Consider the following 16,586-nt stretch of genomic DNA (forward strand, 5'->3'; position numbering starts at 1 on the left):
GACGCTGTGTTTTGCTAGGCCCTGAACAAGAAGAGCATGTGGCAGTCTGCAGTTCCTTGAGGCTAAAATCCAAAACGTAACAAATCTGACAATTTCAAACTGATGCAAACTGGTGCATAAAGCAAAAGCAGCTGGGAGCCATTACCTGAACTTGCCAATTTAGGAGGTGCTGTCTACTAACAATTAATTTTTTAGTATTTGTGGCTGTCCCAGAACTTGTGAGTTGTACTTTTATTCCTCTTAATTTCTTTACGACCAGAACCTTCTGTTAAGGAAGCCAGCTATGCATGGTTGTTTTGAAAGTAAACAATACAAATTAGAATAAGAAAATAAGATGGAACAAATAGCTGCATTGTAATTAGATATAATCAATTGTAATCAGCAATAAAACATCGATCATTTTCCTGTTAAAGGATCTGAATACCTTTGTTTTCCACTATTTTTAGAATTGATTCATTACCTTAATTAGCTGCCCGAAGATTAACATTTATTTGTACTTACCTCACACTTACCTTCTATCATTAAAGACATGTTAAAGTCACTCTATAATTACAATGTGTCTCTTGCTAAGCCTTAAAACAGGATTATTTGCTTGTCTTAGAGGTGTTCCTGCCTGGATATGCATTCTAATTTCCTACTGATATACAACCTTCCTTTATTAGCTCATGAAAAATAATCAAACCCCTTCCTTAGGGCTAGTTGTTAGGAAGGAGTAGTGTGCTACAGGGGGAGCAGGCAAAAAGCCCACTCAGGCTCTGCACTGGAGCTGCTGAGTGCCCTTTGTTCCAGGGATTTCAGTGGGAGTTGAGGGTGATCAGCTGCTTTACAGCACCAAATCCATTATCACAGTTCCAATGCAGACTGCAAGGCCATTAATTGCGGCGGGTGGGGGCTCAAGGCGTCACACACGCTTTGCCTGTGACAATGCAGGATGTGCTCTTGAGAGGAAAGCTGCAGCAAAATGCTCATTTCACGTGCAGCAGGTGAGATGCTCGTATTTTGCAAAGTGCATTTAATGAGGAAAGACAAACTAGAGATCCAAAATAAAGTTGACTTTGCTGGCTGATTTGAACAGCCCTGGCCTAACATGTATGAGTAAGCTCCATTAAAAAAATTATATGCAACCATGTTACTTCCTTAAAAGTTAAACATAATTAAATGCTGCCACCTTCCAATAGAAAGGTAATAAAAGTGGAATGTTGCCACACAAGGAGAGAGTATTTCTGAGGCATGTGAGCTGGAGCCTGCTGCTCGTGGTACTCCCTCATAAAGAGCTGGTTGCATTAAAAACATGAGTGAGCTTTATGAAATGACTTAGCATTATTATAGTTGGTTAAATCATTGCTTCAGACCCAGTTTTGTACACACAGCTGCATCTGAGTTTCTGAATAATGGAAAAAAAAGACTGCCAACACCAAATAGTTCAGATCTGCTTTTTTCTTACCTCTAGGGCTGTTGAGAGATGCCTCAGATGCTTTTCCACCATCTCCACAGTGACTTTGGTCAAATGGAAGGCACTGATCGCCTGTTCCTGCCACCACATCCGCATTTTTGGCCAGATCCTTGGTTTCAGTGAGAGATTTTGCTTTGTAGACTTTTCTGGTATTGGTATCTGACAAGTAAAGGGATTCTGACACTGGATCAACAGCCAAGTAATATTTATGTGCAGGGCTTGTACTAAAACAGAAAACAAGAGCATCTAAGTTAAAATATTTTTCATGGTAGCATAACACTTCTGCAGACATCTGCTCAATGACATGGAGATGACAGAGGTGATACCAGCTTTAACGCAGCTCACGTCAGCGCCACTGCTCACAAGGTGGGAACCAGTACTAGTTGTGGAGCATGACCATCCAGCTACCTACTAGGGAGTGAGTTTATGCAGAATGGTACCAGTGGAGTCAGGCTGTCCATTACTGCTGAGCCACCCAGTATAAAGCCCACTAGAGTTACTTCAGCTTAGCTATAATTATTACTACCAAAAGCAAGGTAATTTTTCTATACCAACCAAGTCCTAGTACTCTTGGCAATGAAAACAAATCCATGACTTGCAGCAAAGTGAATCACAGACCGTTCTGCATGGGCACAAATACCCACTCTGGGTTATTTTTATCTGTTTCTAAACCTTAGGAAATATGAAGGTGTGAAATATGCTGCCTTAATTCATGCCGACTGTATTGTCAGGAACAAGGCAGAAGGCCAAGTACTGTCAGTGCAACTAGGCATGAATTAATGCACCATAATTCAGGCACTGAAGTGCCTTATTGAGATTATAAAATGTTATTTAAAAAAATATTTACATATGTTAATTAAAGGATGAGGATCATAAATTCTAATCTGAGAACTGGGCTGCATCTTATTAACCAGTAAGACTTTTTGTTTCTTTTGACTAGGAAGTTCATTTCCAGTTTGAGGAACTTGTCTAAGCATGTGGCACACCATGGCAATGTCCTGAGCCTGGTGGGGCTCCACTGTTGTCCTGACTATAAAATAAAATCACCACACCAATAGGAGTAGATCCTTTAAATCACACAGCAGCTTACTGAGAGGGTGGCAGACAGGCCCAGGCAATGCAGTGCCCAATGCCTGGCATGGTGTTTTGGTGCTCAGACAGAATTTTTACCACTGCCATGTATCTTCATGGGAAAGGAGGTGATTTCTGACAAGTCAACTGGGCAAGACACTGACCTGTGTGCATCCCCTGTCACTCCACATGGGACTTTCCTATCTGCTCTGCAGATTAAAGCTTGTTAAACTGATGTGGGGTTTTTTGTTTGGTTGTTGTTGTTTTTTGTTAAAGAGATGTTTTATTAACATTGCTACAATTAAGTAAAACTTCAGATTGCTGCAATGAAGTTAGGAAATGGGTTACTCCTCTCAGCTTTGTGAGTTCTGTTTGTGGTGGGTTTGACAACGCTCAGTGTGCAGATGCTTCTGTAGGGGTTTCATGCCACAGCAAGCCAGGAAAGGAAGAGTCTAGGTAAAATGGAACTGAAGTACTGTCAGAAGGTCTGGGACAGATAGTTAATGTCTGAGATGATACCATCTTATTTTACTGATTCCATTTCAGATTGATGGAGCCTTTTTGATTTTGAATATTTTGCTTGTCTAAATCAGATATTAAGCTTTATTAATAATCTATTAAGCAAATGTGCCTTACTGAGTATTCCTGCAGAACAATGTAAAAATTACCAGCATCTTTTATTTTAGCAATCTACTGAATACTCTATATATTACTAAAAAACTTCAAACAGATGATCAGCTGAAATCTTATTTCCATTTATAAGCAATAAGGTTAATGCTGTAGCATAATACATGTGATATTTATCTCAGTTCTTATTCTCCATCAAAAAAGGGACAGAAACTAGTCAGCATCTCTGAGGAATTTGCCACAAACTAGACTAGCTTAAAGCTGACCTAAGTCATAAACATCTGTAAAAGACAGAAGGGGAAATGTAAGGACAGAGTTATTCCCACAGTTGGGGAACAGATGTGAAACCCAGTCCAAGAAAGCACAAGGAATGAGAGGACATCAGTATGATGAAAGATGAGTAAGAGGATAAGCTAAAAGCAATTAATGCCGAATTATGTATCACCAGTATTACAAATTTTTGTTTGCTGAAAGCATTAAGAATTAAGAATCATTTGTACTCTTCTGGAGTGAGCTCAGAACTGGCTGGCCAGCCAAAGGATGACTTCTGAATAAAATACTTCTGTGGAAAAAGTTGCAAGGAGAATTCTAGATGTTAAATAAGCATAATGTTCATCATGCAGAAACTGCAGAGAACCAGGGGTCATTATATACTCTCCTTGTAGACACATTTTCTGTCATCCTTGTCATTGCATTTAATAGCCTGGCTGTTAGAAAACTCTTGATGTTTATGCTTAAAGCATCGCATACTAAAACGTTTAAATTGAAAAAGTGTGAGTAAAAAATGGAGCAAAATCACACACTTTCTATCTTTGCAGAAGTTTGCAATCAGATCTAAATCAAAGTTTATTTGAATTAGCCTATTAATAACTGTAACAAGTAGACTAGGCTTTACAATGAATCATCCAAAGCAAGTTATTACTATGCTGTAGTAAATTTCCCCCGTTCTACTAGTTATTAAAGAGCTTTGTTATTTTGTATAAAAATCTTGATGACAAGAAAACCAAATGGGTAAATTGTTTTAAAATAGTAACAAATAAGATCAGTGGCCTTCTCTGTTTACTGGTCTCCAAGCTCTATCCTTTCTGACACAGTTATTTTCTCCATCCTGGCAGAAAGAATCCTTTTTCTCTGCACTTCTTGAGACTAAAGTTGTGTTGAGGAAATGGATTTTGAAACCTTTTGCTGCTTGGACTGCCATGAGTCTCTGACACCTTTTTTCTTTGAAAATTCTAGAAATTTCCATGGTGACTTTGGCCTTTACAGCCTCATGAGAAAGGTGCAATGGGACTGCTGAGTTCTCCCCCAAAACCTCAAAGACTACATTAACTCCAAGTGATTTCCTCCAATTTTCTGTAGATTTCACTTGGACAGAATGATGACATAACCAATTATTATTGTAATTATCAGGGCTGGGTACTTGAGTATTGTCCCAACTTGATTTAATTACGGTTTAAGTTCATCTCAAGAAACTAGTACTAGTTAGCAGGTATTAAAAATATTGTACTTTACAAAAGAAAGCCCTGAATTTAAAACCTGATTCATGTTCTGAATGCACTGGAGTAAATAAGTTCAATTTGATTCTTTTCTTGAGTTTATAAAGACACTGGGCACATTTGCATGCACGCTAAATGCATTGTGTATTTACCCAATAGGAATCATTCTTTAAGCTTTCATTGTAACATGTATGAGGTGTGAGATGTCTGTGAGCAGGCTGGCAAATAATCTATAGTATTCAATAGCATTCTTGTGGCTAAAGCGAGTAATTCCAACCAGTACTCATCCTGTTACCACACGGTCAGTCCACACTCCACTTCCTACTGTGCCATCAAATTATCAGCTTAGGGTATGCTAGTGCTGGCTTATTTCTCTCATTTAAATACTGAAAAGCCAAGAAGTTTGTTTCTAAGGATACAGAGTGCCTTGCTATGTCTTTCTAGCTCACAACGTCATTCCTGCAGCTGGATTGTTGTAACCAACTCCTTCACCATCTGTCGCAGAAGCCTCATGTGGAACGTTTGTTCTTCTAACGTAATCCCTACGTCACGGGGGGAAACCATTTGCTTTTGCTTTAGCTGGAGAAGCAAGGACTGAGTTGTGATGGTGTCCTCAGTTGTAGGGCTGGCTGTGTGCCATTGGGAGCTGGGGCAGATTTTAAAGTTTGCAGTATCCCAGACCTGCTAAAGCACAGTCCTCTTGCATGACTATGAAGCCTTTTTTTGCTTCTTTGTTGCTAAAATGCCACTTTTCTTGGCTGGCTATATCTGTGATCATTCAAACACCATGTGAAATGCATCTGACAGCTATGAAATGCATTCCCACCTTTTGGGTTTAAACCTCTCCATCTCTGCTTGGTGATCAGCAAACTGATTTTTAGAGGGAGACTTCCTTCCTTCAAAGGGAACAAATCAAACCTACTTTACTGTAAACAAAGGTAAATTCAATTAACATTTATCTTTATTAAATTCAGAATGTTTCTCCGTATCCAGACTTCTAAAAGGACTTCTGTAAGACTGTTTCCTCAAATATGGTTCACATACTACTGTTACTTACCTGTGTCTTGTGTCTCTATTCCTGGTAAGCCAGGTAAGTTCAGAGGTAAAAAAAAAACAACAAAGAAAAAAGACAGGAAATGTTAGTCCTCAAAAAACCTGTGTTCTTTGCCTGACTGCTCACAGAGCTGTATCCCAATAACAAAACCTTGTGTATCCTGTTACCCAGTATTATTTCTCTCTCTCAAACTACCTTTCCTCCACCTGGCACATTGTCAATTCTGAACAAGCAGCACACATCATCACCAGAAACACTAGCTACTTGGAGATTCATGGGTGTTAAGTAAGAGAAATTTAGTGTTATCAGTGTCCAAAACCTGTCCCACCTTCCCCTCTAGCCCTGAAAGTGATTGGGAAGCTGGAGCCATAGTTACAGGGGAGTGAGTAATTAAGGGTGGCACAAGCCCATATCAGTCTGCAATGCTAGGTTCGCCCTTCTCTGCTTATATGTCCTCTATTACAGATGAGGAACAATTTGATTGCATTAATTTTAAACATGGTATGTCTATCTTCAGCCATAACGCTGTGACCCAACATGACACTGAACATATTTGCTGGTAAATTATGGGGTTTTTCTCCAAAATGCACCTCATGGAATATTTCAACTTTCTGAGAAAAATGTATGAAAAATCTCACTGGAAGAAAAATTACCTCTATTAATTCTGCACTTTGCAGAAACTCATGAGGGAAAAGCTGTTCTAAAGGCCACTTAAGATGCCCTTTTTAACTGATCACTTTAAAGTAAGCTTTCTGATGGGTTTGTTTGACAGTTGATGAGACATATGCTCACAAGGCAACTAAATGCAGCTGCTTCTTTAAGTTACAACTGAAAAAGGGCTGACTCTTGTTTTCATAGCCATATCACAGCCAGGATAATGAACACCAGAGAAAGCCAGGGTTTTTTTTACCTTAATTCTAAGATACCAATTGAGTTTCCAGAGGGAAAGATCCGTCTGACAAAATTGAAGTCTCCGATATACACACTGCCATCAGGCCCAGAAGCAAGAGCAACAGGGGCAAAGAGTTTGCTGTTGAGTGCAAGACCATTGCAGTTGGAGCAAGAGACACTTCTCTGGTGTCCGTTGCCCATCACGGTTGAGATGACTGGTGGCTGCTGGGAAATGAACATGTTTTCACCATTTCCTTTGTGTACTATTCCTACGGGCAGAGGGAGAAGAGAACACAGACAACAAAAAGGAAATTATTGAGTTTAAACTATTTTGGAGGTTTGGATTATGCAATCCTCTAGGAAATCGTTTTACCAAACCAGCAACAAACATCAGTCCTTTAAAAGACCGTCACAGGCTTCCACTAAAACTCTCTCCTGTTTCGTTCAGTTCTGAGCTGGTTAGCAGCTATTTCAAACCCTGACATGATGAGGAGAACTCATGGTTGGTTAATGTTCTAACAAATTGACTGTTAATTGCAGTGCTATCTGATTTCTTGGGGATTACTACTTTAATACTAATTTCATCCATAAATTTTTATTAGGTAGCAGAGGAATTTCTTAGGCAGTTTGAGTATTTAATTAAAGGAGGTTAGTAGCAGGACAACTATGTGTTTTTCAAAAAAGAGCACTGAGTGGCAGTACAAAATCAATATTCCTTCATGGTATATAAAAATGGGGCCAAGTGCACCAAAGCAAAGTTAAGAGTCAAGGAGATATTCCGAGGCACAAGTGAATCTCTTACCAGCAAGAGTATATTAAGTTCTGCCCTAAGGTTTAAAGCAGCTTTCCAGTGTGTCAGTATCCTAGCACTGCTCTGCAGTGTATGTTGTTGAAAGTCTTCCTAATTACTATGCTGGTGATACCAGAACCAGCACAAATGTGTATTTTATCAAACTGATAGCTGTATTCTTTATTTTAAATAACAATGTGGAAATACACTTAAGAAATACATTTAAAATTCCACGTTATTGTACTATTGTGGCCATTTCTGAATGGAAGATAGGCATTCTTCTAGACCACAGTCCAAAATCTCTTATTTCCCATGGAAAGCCCAGTACTTCATCAGAAAAGTGGCACAATTAAGGGAATAAAGACGAGGCAATATACATTCTGGAGGACTCTTACACTGGGAAATGAGCATATTCAGACACTGCAGGATGTACATGTGGAGACATGTCCAAGTTTTCCCAAAATACAGCAAATGCATTTATGTACTGTCTGTACCAACTTTTGTTAAGCATGCTTTTTGTGGCTTTCAGGAAAGTCTGAAGTTAAAATTCTCATTGGAAATTCCTTAGTGTTGCCATAGCTATTTAAAAGGGAATTATATTTTTAAAAAAAAATTGCTGAACAATAGAGGACAGAATACATATATTTATTTCAATGCTGGCTTAAAAAAGCATCTTGGAAATGCACCAGTAAAATTAATCACAATACCCTCCCTTATTCACCGGATTCAAATACTACTAAATGAAGATGCTGCCCTTTGTCTGAAATTAACAATGTAAAGGTAATCTTTCAACTGCCTCATACAAATGCCAGTAAATAATTAGGACTCTGGAGAATAAGCTCTGCTGTCAATAAATGTAAGCATGTGCTTAATTTCAGGCTTTTGAACTGTGGCTTTAATTTTCATCCGTGCTGTGTTGCACTGGGGCTGAAGTTACGGTAAAGCATAAAGTCCCTGTAAAATTACTCCTCCTTCCCCCAGATAAATAAAAATGGAATCAATACACTTGCCCATCAGAAGAAAAATCTAATTCAAAGAATACTCTGAAAAATCGGTTAACAGCACATTCATTTGTATTCATGAGATATAGGTGGCTTTAAAAGGACTCTGTATAGGAACTAGTGTTTATGGTATATATTCTTCACTGGATTATGAGAAATGCCCTGAAGATCTTCCAGACTGACCAAAACCCGTCACCAATTAGAAGTGATCAAACCTCTAAACTGGAGGGAGTGAAAAAAGTTTAAAAAGAACAGTTTAGTGTAGCTGAGAACAGGATGTGATGACCTAACAGTGATGCAAAACTGTGTATGTCTGAGTTCCCTGTGACAGACATGTTGGAACAATGTATGGTATTTCACATCTGTGCTGCTTGGAATTGGACATCCTATTCTGGGCAACAGAATGGGATTTTTACTTGCAATGGTTTCTGCACGTCAATACTTGAACCTCCACAGCTGGGGCTGTGCTGTGAAGTGCAATTCTGTAAAATTGCATCTGTTTATTTTCACAACTTTTTTATTGCACTGAGTTTATTTCATAACATCTCTAAACTGAACAGCCTTTATGGGGAGAGAAGTAAGGATATCCACCCCGTCGCTGAGCAGGAATGCTGTGCACAGCAGCCTGCTGGAAGACAAGGCTTAGTGTTTGCAGTTAGATATAAACTCTTCAGGACTAGTTAACTAACCAAAGTGCTTCTCAGTTTAGTTCCAATTTGCAATTTAGTTGTAATTTGCAATATAAACTTTTTAGAAAGACATTCCTGTTATACTGCAGTCGTATTACTGCAGGTAATCAGTGGCAGTGTTTCAAAAGCAGATGCAACTTTCATGTTTCTGAAAAGAGCAGCTCTTCATACGTACAGAGGGAATGCTTTAATTAAAAGTGGAAAATCTCAGCATAGTCATACTCGAGAAGGCTACTCATGCATTTCCTTTCACTCATGGTGGCATGGAATTAAGTCTAATGTCTTATTCTAACTAAGAATAAGAATGTGGTTCAAGCTTAAAGTACATTTTCCATATGTGAAAGAGATGAGCAGTCCACTAGTTTCTAGTTAAGACCAGAGGCATGCTGTCCTTACAGTGTGGATATCCTTATTTTTATCCTCTTAGTTAGAACAGTTCATTATTTGGTTTTGTTGCTTTAATACAAGCCTCAGGCTGCTTGGTTAGGTGTGCATTAGCTGTGGTATAGTCACTGTTTTTCTGTTCCTAACACGAGCCAGGTGTGCACACTCAAAGCCCACTGCAACCAGGAGGAATATCTGACAGACCCCTGAGCTCTGTCTGGGATTTTGCACCATCTGGAGATGCTCCCATGTGCAAACCATAACCAGAAGAGACCCATGGATTTCAAGTCAGACATGCTTATGCCCTCCCCTCCACTGACCATGTCTGCAAGCCATGGATAAAGGTGTTTAGCAGCTTCCCCCTGACTTCAGAGTTGATTGTGCCCAGGACATGTGCAGAAGAGGAGCAGGTAGTAGAAGTTGCACATTCCCAATCCTCGTTACTGGGTGGGGTAACGGGGACAGCCTGGATGATTTAAGAGGAGGCACATGGGGCTGACAGGTCAGTGCTCTCTGGCCTTCTCAGCCCCACAGTGGGGACGTGGCCAGCAGCAATCTGTCACCACACACGCCGTGCTCGGGGAAGCGACGGCTCAGCCCCGCTCGGATTATAATTGTGTACTTTGCAAAATCTCAGAACACGTTAGTGCCTGTGGGGTGAATTACAGTAGTAACCACTGCAGTTAGCAGACAGGCATATAAATTGGAGTTACTGCCAGCAATTTAGTCTTGAAATTAAACTGTGCAAGTGGTAAATTGGCACTAAGGAGAAGACTATGGGGCTCACAGTTGGGGGCTGAGCTGACTGAGGTCAGATTTCTCTTTGTGTTAAATGTCAATAGCTGGCATTTAAAAGAGACAATCTATACAAACCAATAAGACAGGGTATGAAAGAACCGCTGTTTAAAATGTCAAACTATTTTAAATCAAAACAGAAATCCAGATAATTTACAAACTAAATCTGACCTTTTGTATTTGGAATATTTATACTGTAGCTGCGCATTCAACAACAGAACTTGTAAAAACCTGACAGCCATACATCTGTGCATGAATCTTCATTAACAGAAGTTTGCAGATGGAAATAGATTTTAGTGGACAGACTCTCAGTTGGAGCGAACTGAGAGGACTTTACTGAATCCAATACTCTGCTGATTTCTAAGTCCTGAAATCTGACCCAAGTTTCTCTTCCCCTTGACAGTGAGATATCTGTTTATTGGCAAAACTATATTTTCTAGTTACCATAATTTATCTACTAGTATTGTTTTAATAATTTAATCCCACTAATTCCTGAATACAGATGTTAAGGGAGGAAAAAAAGAACTTCCAGGGTTAAAACAAAAGCAATGAAAAAACAGATTCAAGTCTTCGTGCTTGAAGAATCTCTATGCAGGGTTGATGTTAAGACACCAAAAGCATTCCAGCTACTGCTTTGTAAGGGGCTGGATTGCTTATCCTGCAGTGTAACTCACTGTGACAATCCACTGAGTGGGCAGCCACAAAACCTTCTGCATATGGGACTGGTAGCCTGGTTTCAGAAGTGTGACCTCTCACTCAGCCGGTCTGTTTTCCCACATGGTTTGTCTCCCTGATGCTGTGATGCCACTAATTGATGTCAGTCATAGGATGAATTAGGGGTCTAGAAGACTTTGCTGAGATTTTAACAGACTATAAACCGACCTAAAAGGTGGTACTTCAATACCAACAATGTGAGAACAAACCTAAATTATTATGTCCTTTTCCCATCCAAACGACCAAGATGTTGTCCTGGTATTAGGATTTAATACCTGGGAGCCAGAACATAAAACCAAAAAAATCCTTTCAGATGGCATTTACAGTTCAGTTCTCAATAAATGAGGATGCGTATTCAAACAAAGAGGATTACACATTAGGAAGTGTAATACTTAAAATCTGAACAATTAATTCCTTTAAATTTTATATTCTTCTTCTGTACGACCAGTTAATAAAGGATGGACTTACCACTTTGTGGATTTAATACATGGTGTTTGTTTATAGACCAGCCTCCCAGATTTGAAGCATCCATTTCAAAGCCTTGAAGGATTACTGTTCTCTTCTCCCACAGAATAAAATCAGGACATGTTTCATATTCATATCCCACCGACACTGCAAACAAATAATTATCAGATCTATCAGTCTACCTTTTCCTCTGTGAACTACTAGGTAATTTTTCATTCCAGGTTTTGATATTCATCTGTCAAGTAATGATGCTACTAATTTTCCTCTGCCTGATTGCTATTGTGAAACACCATTTTTTTTTTGTAGAAAGGGTTTTAAGAGATTAGTATGTTATTACAGCTACAGTCACTACTGTTTCAAAGCAGGAAATTTTCTTTTGTATTGGTTATGGATTTCTTAAGAACTTAAATCTCCTCCAATGACTCCAGACTTGAGTTTTTTTATTGCATTTCTGCTAATTACCCGAGTAACAGCTTAAACAGAAGAAAAACTCATGTTAATACGAACTAGTTTTAATTTGTTTGCTAATTGTAAAAACTGTAGTTAGGCACAAATGGACTGCCAAGCCGAAAATGTCTAGAATTAAACACTTATCTTAACAGGCCTGCACATTGTGTGGCTCCCCTTGACAGCTGGCCTCAAAATACCTGCTGAAAATCCTGAATTTCCTCAAGGATGGTGTTTTTTTAGGGATGCTCAAACTGACAAAAGCCCCTTCCCTTCAGTACTCCAGTAAAACAAAAAAACCTCTTTGAAATTTAATTTTGGTATCTCTATGGTACCAACTTTTTTTTTTTAAGTTATTTATCCTCTCTAGTAAAACCTTTTAGATTTCACTGTAACTCATTCAAAAAGAATGGTATTTTGACACCAAATCCCCAAATTGACTGAGGAAATATTGAGATAGTTCAGCCTATCCAAAATGAAATTGGTTTTGCAAATATTTTAATGCACACATAAAAAATATTTTAAACCCCACAATTTTATGACATTTTCGGTATTGTCTTCTCACTTTGCTGTGTAGCAGCCTTAGGTACTTTTTTACCAAAATTGTTTTAATACCATCTAAATTCTACTACTGGATGCAACCAAAATATTTGTACCAGCTACAGCAGAGAGCATTTGTGTTTGTAAGATAAATGCTTTATGGCAAACTGAAAGCTGTTCCTTACAGCTGCTTCATCATTTTCGCAGAAAGAACCTGGTTTTGCAGCTAAACTTGGACTCTGATCACATCTCCTTAGGTACTGCAAATACTGTGTGTTTCCAATGTTAGAGTTCCAGTCTGAGGGTCCAGCAGCCACTCTGGGCAAGTTTTCGGTCAGGAAACATCATGACTAACAGCAGCAATGTTTCTGGGTAACTCCCTGGGCTGAGTGCCTGGCAGTGGGCATGGAGCTTCTTCCCCAACAGTCACATCTCACACTGCAATGAGCCATCAAGGCTCAGTAAATGAACACACTATTTTCTAGGTGTTAATGCAGAGAGATGATAAAGGGCACAATTTTCCTATGAAGCAACCTCAACACTCGCCACCTACACGTCAGCATCTTTACTCCATTCGCGCACTTAACACATCCAATCCTAGGTCAGACGTGTATACTCAAGAGGAGTGAAGACCCATAACACACCAAGTCACTCAGCCCTGCTCAGTGAACCATTACAGACCCACAGGACAGTTCACCAGCTGCCCTGAGGCACCGTGCTGATATGTGGGTCGACAGAGCTATAACCATTTACACCATCGGAGAACCTGCGCCAATGGATCTTCAGTGGCACATTTACCAGGACTGCAGCTAACACTGTAAAGTGGCTGCTGTTCCCTGCCTCTAGCTGACATTTCTGAGCTGCCAAATACCCTCTAGAGGTTATCAGCCCCTCTCTCAAAAGTTCACTGTTGCCTGCTCACATAGTTATTGTGTGTGTAGCTGCCTTTTTGACCCGTCTCATCCACTGATGACATGCGGACATACACTCACTTCACGTGTGTCTATAGCTGTACTGCTATGTATACTTGCATGTATTTTTGAAAGAAGCCTATGCTCCAAAAAAAACATCTGAGTAATCTCAAAGCAGGGTCTCCTGAAACATCTAACTAGAGGTACTGATGTACCATCTGTGAAAGTTTCCTATCAATTGTTTTGCACACAAAGTAATCAAGTCAACTGTAAAGTCAACCAAAAGTCAACAGTTAAAAATAAGTATTTTGTTACCATCAAGTTTTGCAAAACTGAATTTTGGAAGCGAAACGACAATCTCAGTCAGCTTATCCTCATTATAGGGTGTTATTTTCTGGTCAGATTAATTTCTAATTGTTTTTTTGAGGTGACTGAGATTTCACTGCATTAAGGAGAAGTGTAGTGCCTTTTTTTTTAGACACTATTCTTTGCAGTGAGAGGAATGAACAATAATTTGTTAGTAGTGCCAGGCCACCACAGTGTAAGGGCTGTTGCCAAAATACAGGTAAGAAATGAAAGGCACGATTAAACAGGTCAGTAAGCTCTACTTCCACTCCTGACATATCTGTACTTATCAGCGTCTGGCTTCTTTGAACAACGAGTATAATGAACTCAACCAAAGTGACAAGTAGAGTAATAAACAGACAGGACCTAAGACTACTCCGCTTGAGAGTTGGTTTACATTCAGACCCAGAAGGGTTGGTCCTTGCACATCACTTCGTGCTGCTGTGTGCAATGCCAGGAGTAAGAATGAGCACGTATGGAGACATACAAGGGCATCTACAGTACCCACTTACTGAAGTTTGTACTGAAATCCTTTCTCCTCCTATGCTAATCTACAAGGGGACACAGACTTCATCACTAAGGTTTTGTGTGTCAACATCCACATGATGCTTTTTTTTTAATTCAGAACAAAGAATGTTACTTTTTCATGTCAGTTGTTACTCTGAGAAGAAAAAATGGTCTCCTGTTAGGGACTTGGGGACAAACACCAGCAAGCACTTCTCCAACAAATTCAAACAGCACCACTTGTGTGTGGAAATACGCTCAGAAAGCTTTCTTTTCTATAACTGGTTATGTGATTCTTGTTGTCAATAACCCTGAAGGAAAATAAAGATGTTTATAGTATTTATAAAACCAAAGACAGATGGTTATATTCCTGAGTTCCAGGACTTCAACCTGCTGCAATTTAATTTAATTAAAATGAAAACCGAACAGAATGCATTATTAAAGATTGGTAATATACTGGCACTGGAAATTATTTTGACAAAAATTCATATAATGGATGCATATAAAAGTCCCTGAGTACTACAGTGTGTCAAATTAAATAAAGTTTTATTGGAATCTAACAAAGCATGCTAACAATGCACTTAAAATATAAAGATTTTTGCTTCTATTTTGCAAGAGGCATAATTAAACTAAACTTCAAGTAAAAGAAAAAAATTAAGCTCCAATTAAATAATTTAAAAGTTGTTATCCAGCACCATTGCATAAGCTTTATTCATATTTAAACATATTATGCTCATCTACTTCTAATTTGGGAATCTGTAACTACAATACAATTTCCTAAGATGTTATATATTTAATTAAAATTGTTTTAAAGTCCAGATATGTACTGGACTTGATGATCATCAGAAGACTCTGAAATGATGCAGGGGGAGCAGGCATACTCAACTGTTCCCTCTCAAATATGTTAGTGTTACCATGCAGGGGCAGACTCTGAATATGGGGCACATGCAGCCGTGTTGAGGGAAGCCCCAAGTGACACCCATGACCTGTCTGGTTCTGCCTGGTCACCCACGGCAGTGCCAACAGGCACACTGCAACTGTGTTTCACTTCTGGGGTTCCACAAATATAGATCAGTGAAGCCAACAACCCATTTAATGTCTCTCTCTTGGTGAGTGCCCGCACCTGACCAACCCCTTTGAAAAGCTGCCCACCCGTCTGCAGATGTGAGCCAGATGTGGCTACAGACATGATGACACAGCAATTCAGGACACCCTGTGCTAAGGGTGGAGCTTTAATCACTCCAGGCCAATGCATGAGCTGTGGCTGGAATGAGAAGACCTGCGCTTCTGCACTAGCATTCATAACAGATCAGGAAACTAATGAAGCTGAAAATTTATCACTTGTTTTCTGGTTGCTTCAGTTTTCTGCTGAATTTGTTCCTGATCTGGCTCATTTCATGAGCAAATGAATGTGAGTGGTGCCCCAGGGGTAAGGAGCGAACGTGGGAACGTCCCTCCTGGCACAGCCTGCATTTCTATCTGCTGAAGGACACTGTGGGACCACAACCCTAAGATAAGCTCCTTATTTTCTGATATATTCCTGTGTGCACTGTATTATCATAGAATCATAGCATCATAGGGGTTGGAAGGGACCTTGAGAGATCATCGGGTCCAACCCCCCAGCCAGAGCAGCTCCCTAGATCACATTGCACAGGTTGGCGTCCAGACATGGCTGGAATATCTCCAGAGAAGGAGACTCCACCACCTCCCTGGGCAGCCTGTCCCAGGGCTCTGTCACCCTCACTGTGTAAAAGTTCTTCCTCATGTTGGTGTGGGAACTTCCTGTGCTCCAACTTGCAGCCATTGCCCCTTGTCCTGTCCCTACAGACCACTGAAAAGGGGCTGGCTGATTCCCCCTGCATTCCATGCTTAAGATACATTAATTAGGTCGCCCAAGTCTTCTTTTCTCAAGCCTGAACAGCCCCAGCTTATTCAGCCTCTCTTCATAGGGGAGATGCTCCAGGCCCTTAATCATCTTTGTAGCCCTTCTTTGGACTCTCTCCAGGAGATCCCTGTCTTTTTTATACCAGGGAGCCCAGAACTGGACACAACACTCCAGGTGGGGCCTGACTAGGGCAGAGTACAGGGGGAGGATCTCCTCCTGTGACCTGCTGGCCACACTCCTCCTGATGCACCCCAGGATCCCATTGGCTCTCTTAGCTACCAGGGCGCACTGCTGGCTCATGGCCAACCTGTCATCTCATTTTGGTCTCATGACCCTTTGTGGCCACCAGTGGCTACATCTGCATCATTCTTGAACTCAAAATGGCTTTGCATAGGCCAACTTGCCCCTCAGAACAGCACTGTCACAGAAGGAACAAGGCACATTCCTTGTGAGGGTGGATGGCTCCATGTAGCCCTTAACATTCTTGTTTTGTAGCCTGCTGTAATTTCCCTGGCTATAAATAT

General features: G+C 40.1%; 1 protein-coding gene across 2 annotated transcripts in view; it reads right to left on the reverse strand.

The window, feature by feature from the left end:
• TENM1 (teneurin transmembrane protein 1) overlaps positions 1–16,586 on the reverse strand; it is a gene marked incomplete at both ends in the record, with an annotated part of 246,298 nt that overhangs the window by 53,251 nt on the left and 176,461 nt on the right. For both annotated transcript variants that reach the window (XM_084269240.1, XM_084269239.1), the window contains 4 exons: positions 1,445–1,677; positions 5,705–5,725; positions 6,612–6,861; positions 11,434–11,577. In XM_084269240.1, the coding sequence (XP_084125366.1) occupies positions 1,445–1,677; positions 5,705–5,725; positions 6,612–6,861; positions 11,434–11,577 (648 nt within the window). The remainder of the gene's footprint in view (positions 1–1,444; positions 1,678–5,704; positions 5,726–6,611; positions 6,862–11,433; positions 11,578–16,586) is intronic.

This window comes from Gallinula chloropus (genome assembly GCF_964237585.1).
Source record: "Gallinula chloropus genome assembly, chromosome: 11".
NCBI classification, from domain to species: Eukaryota; Metazoa; Chordata; class Aves; order Gruiformes; family Rallidae; genus Gallinula; species Gallinula chloropus.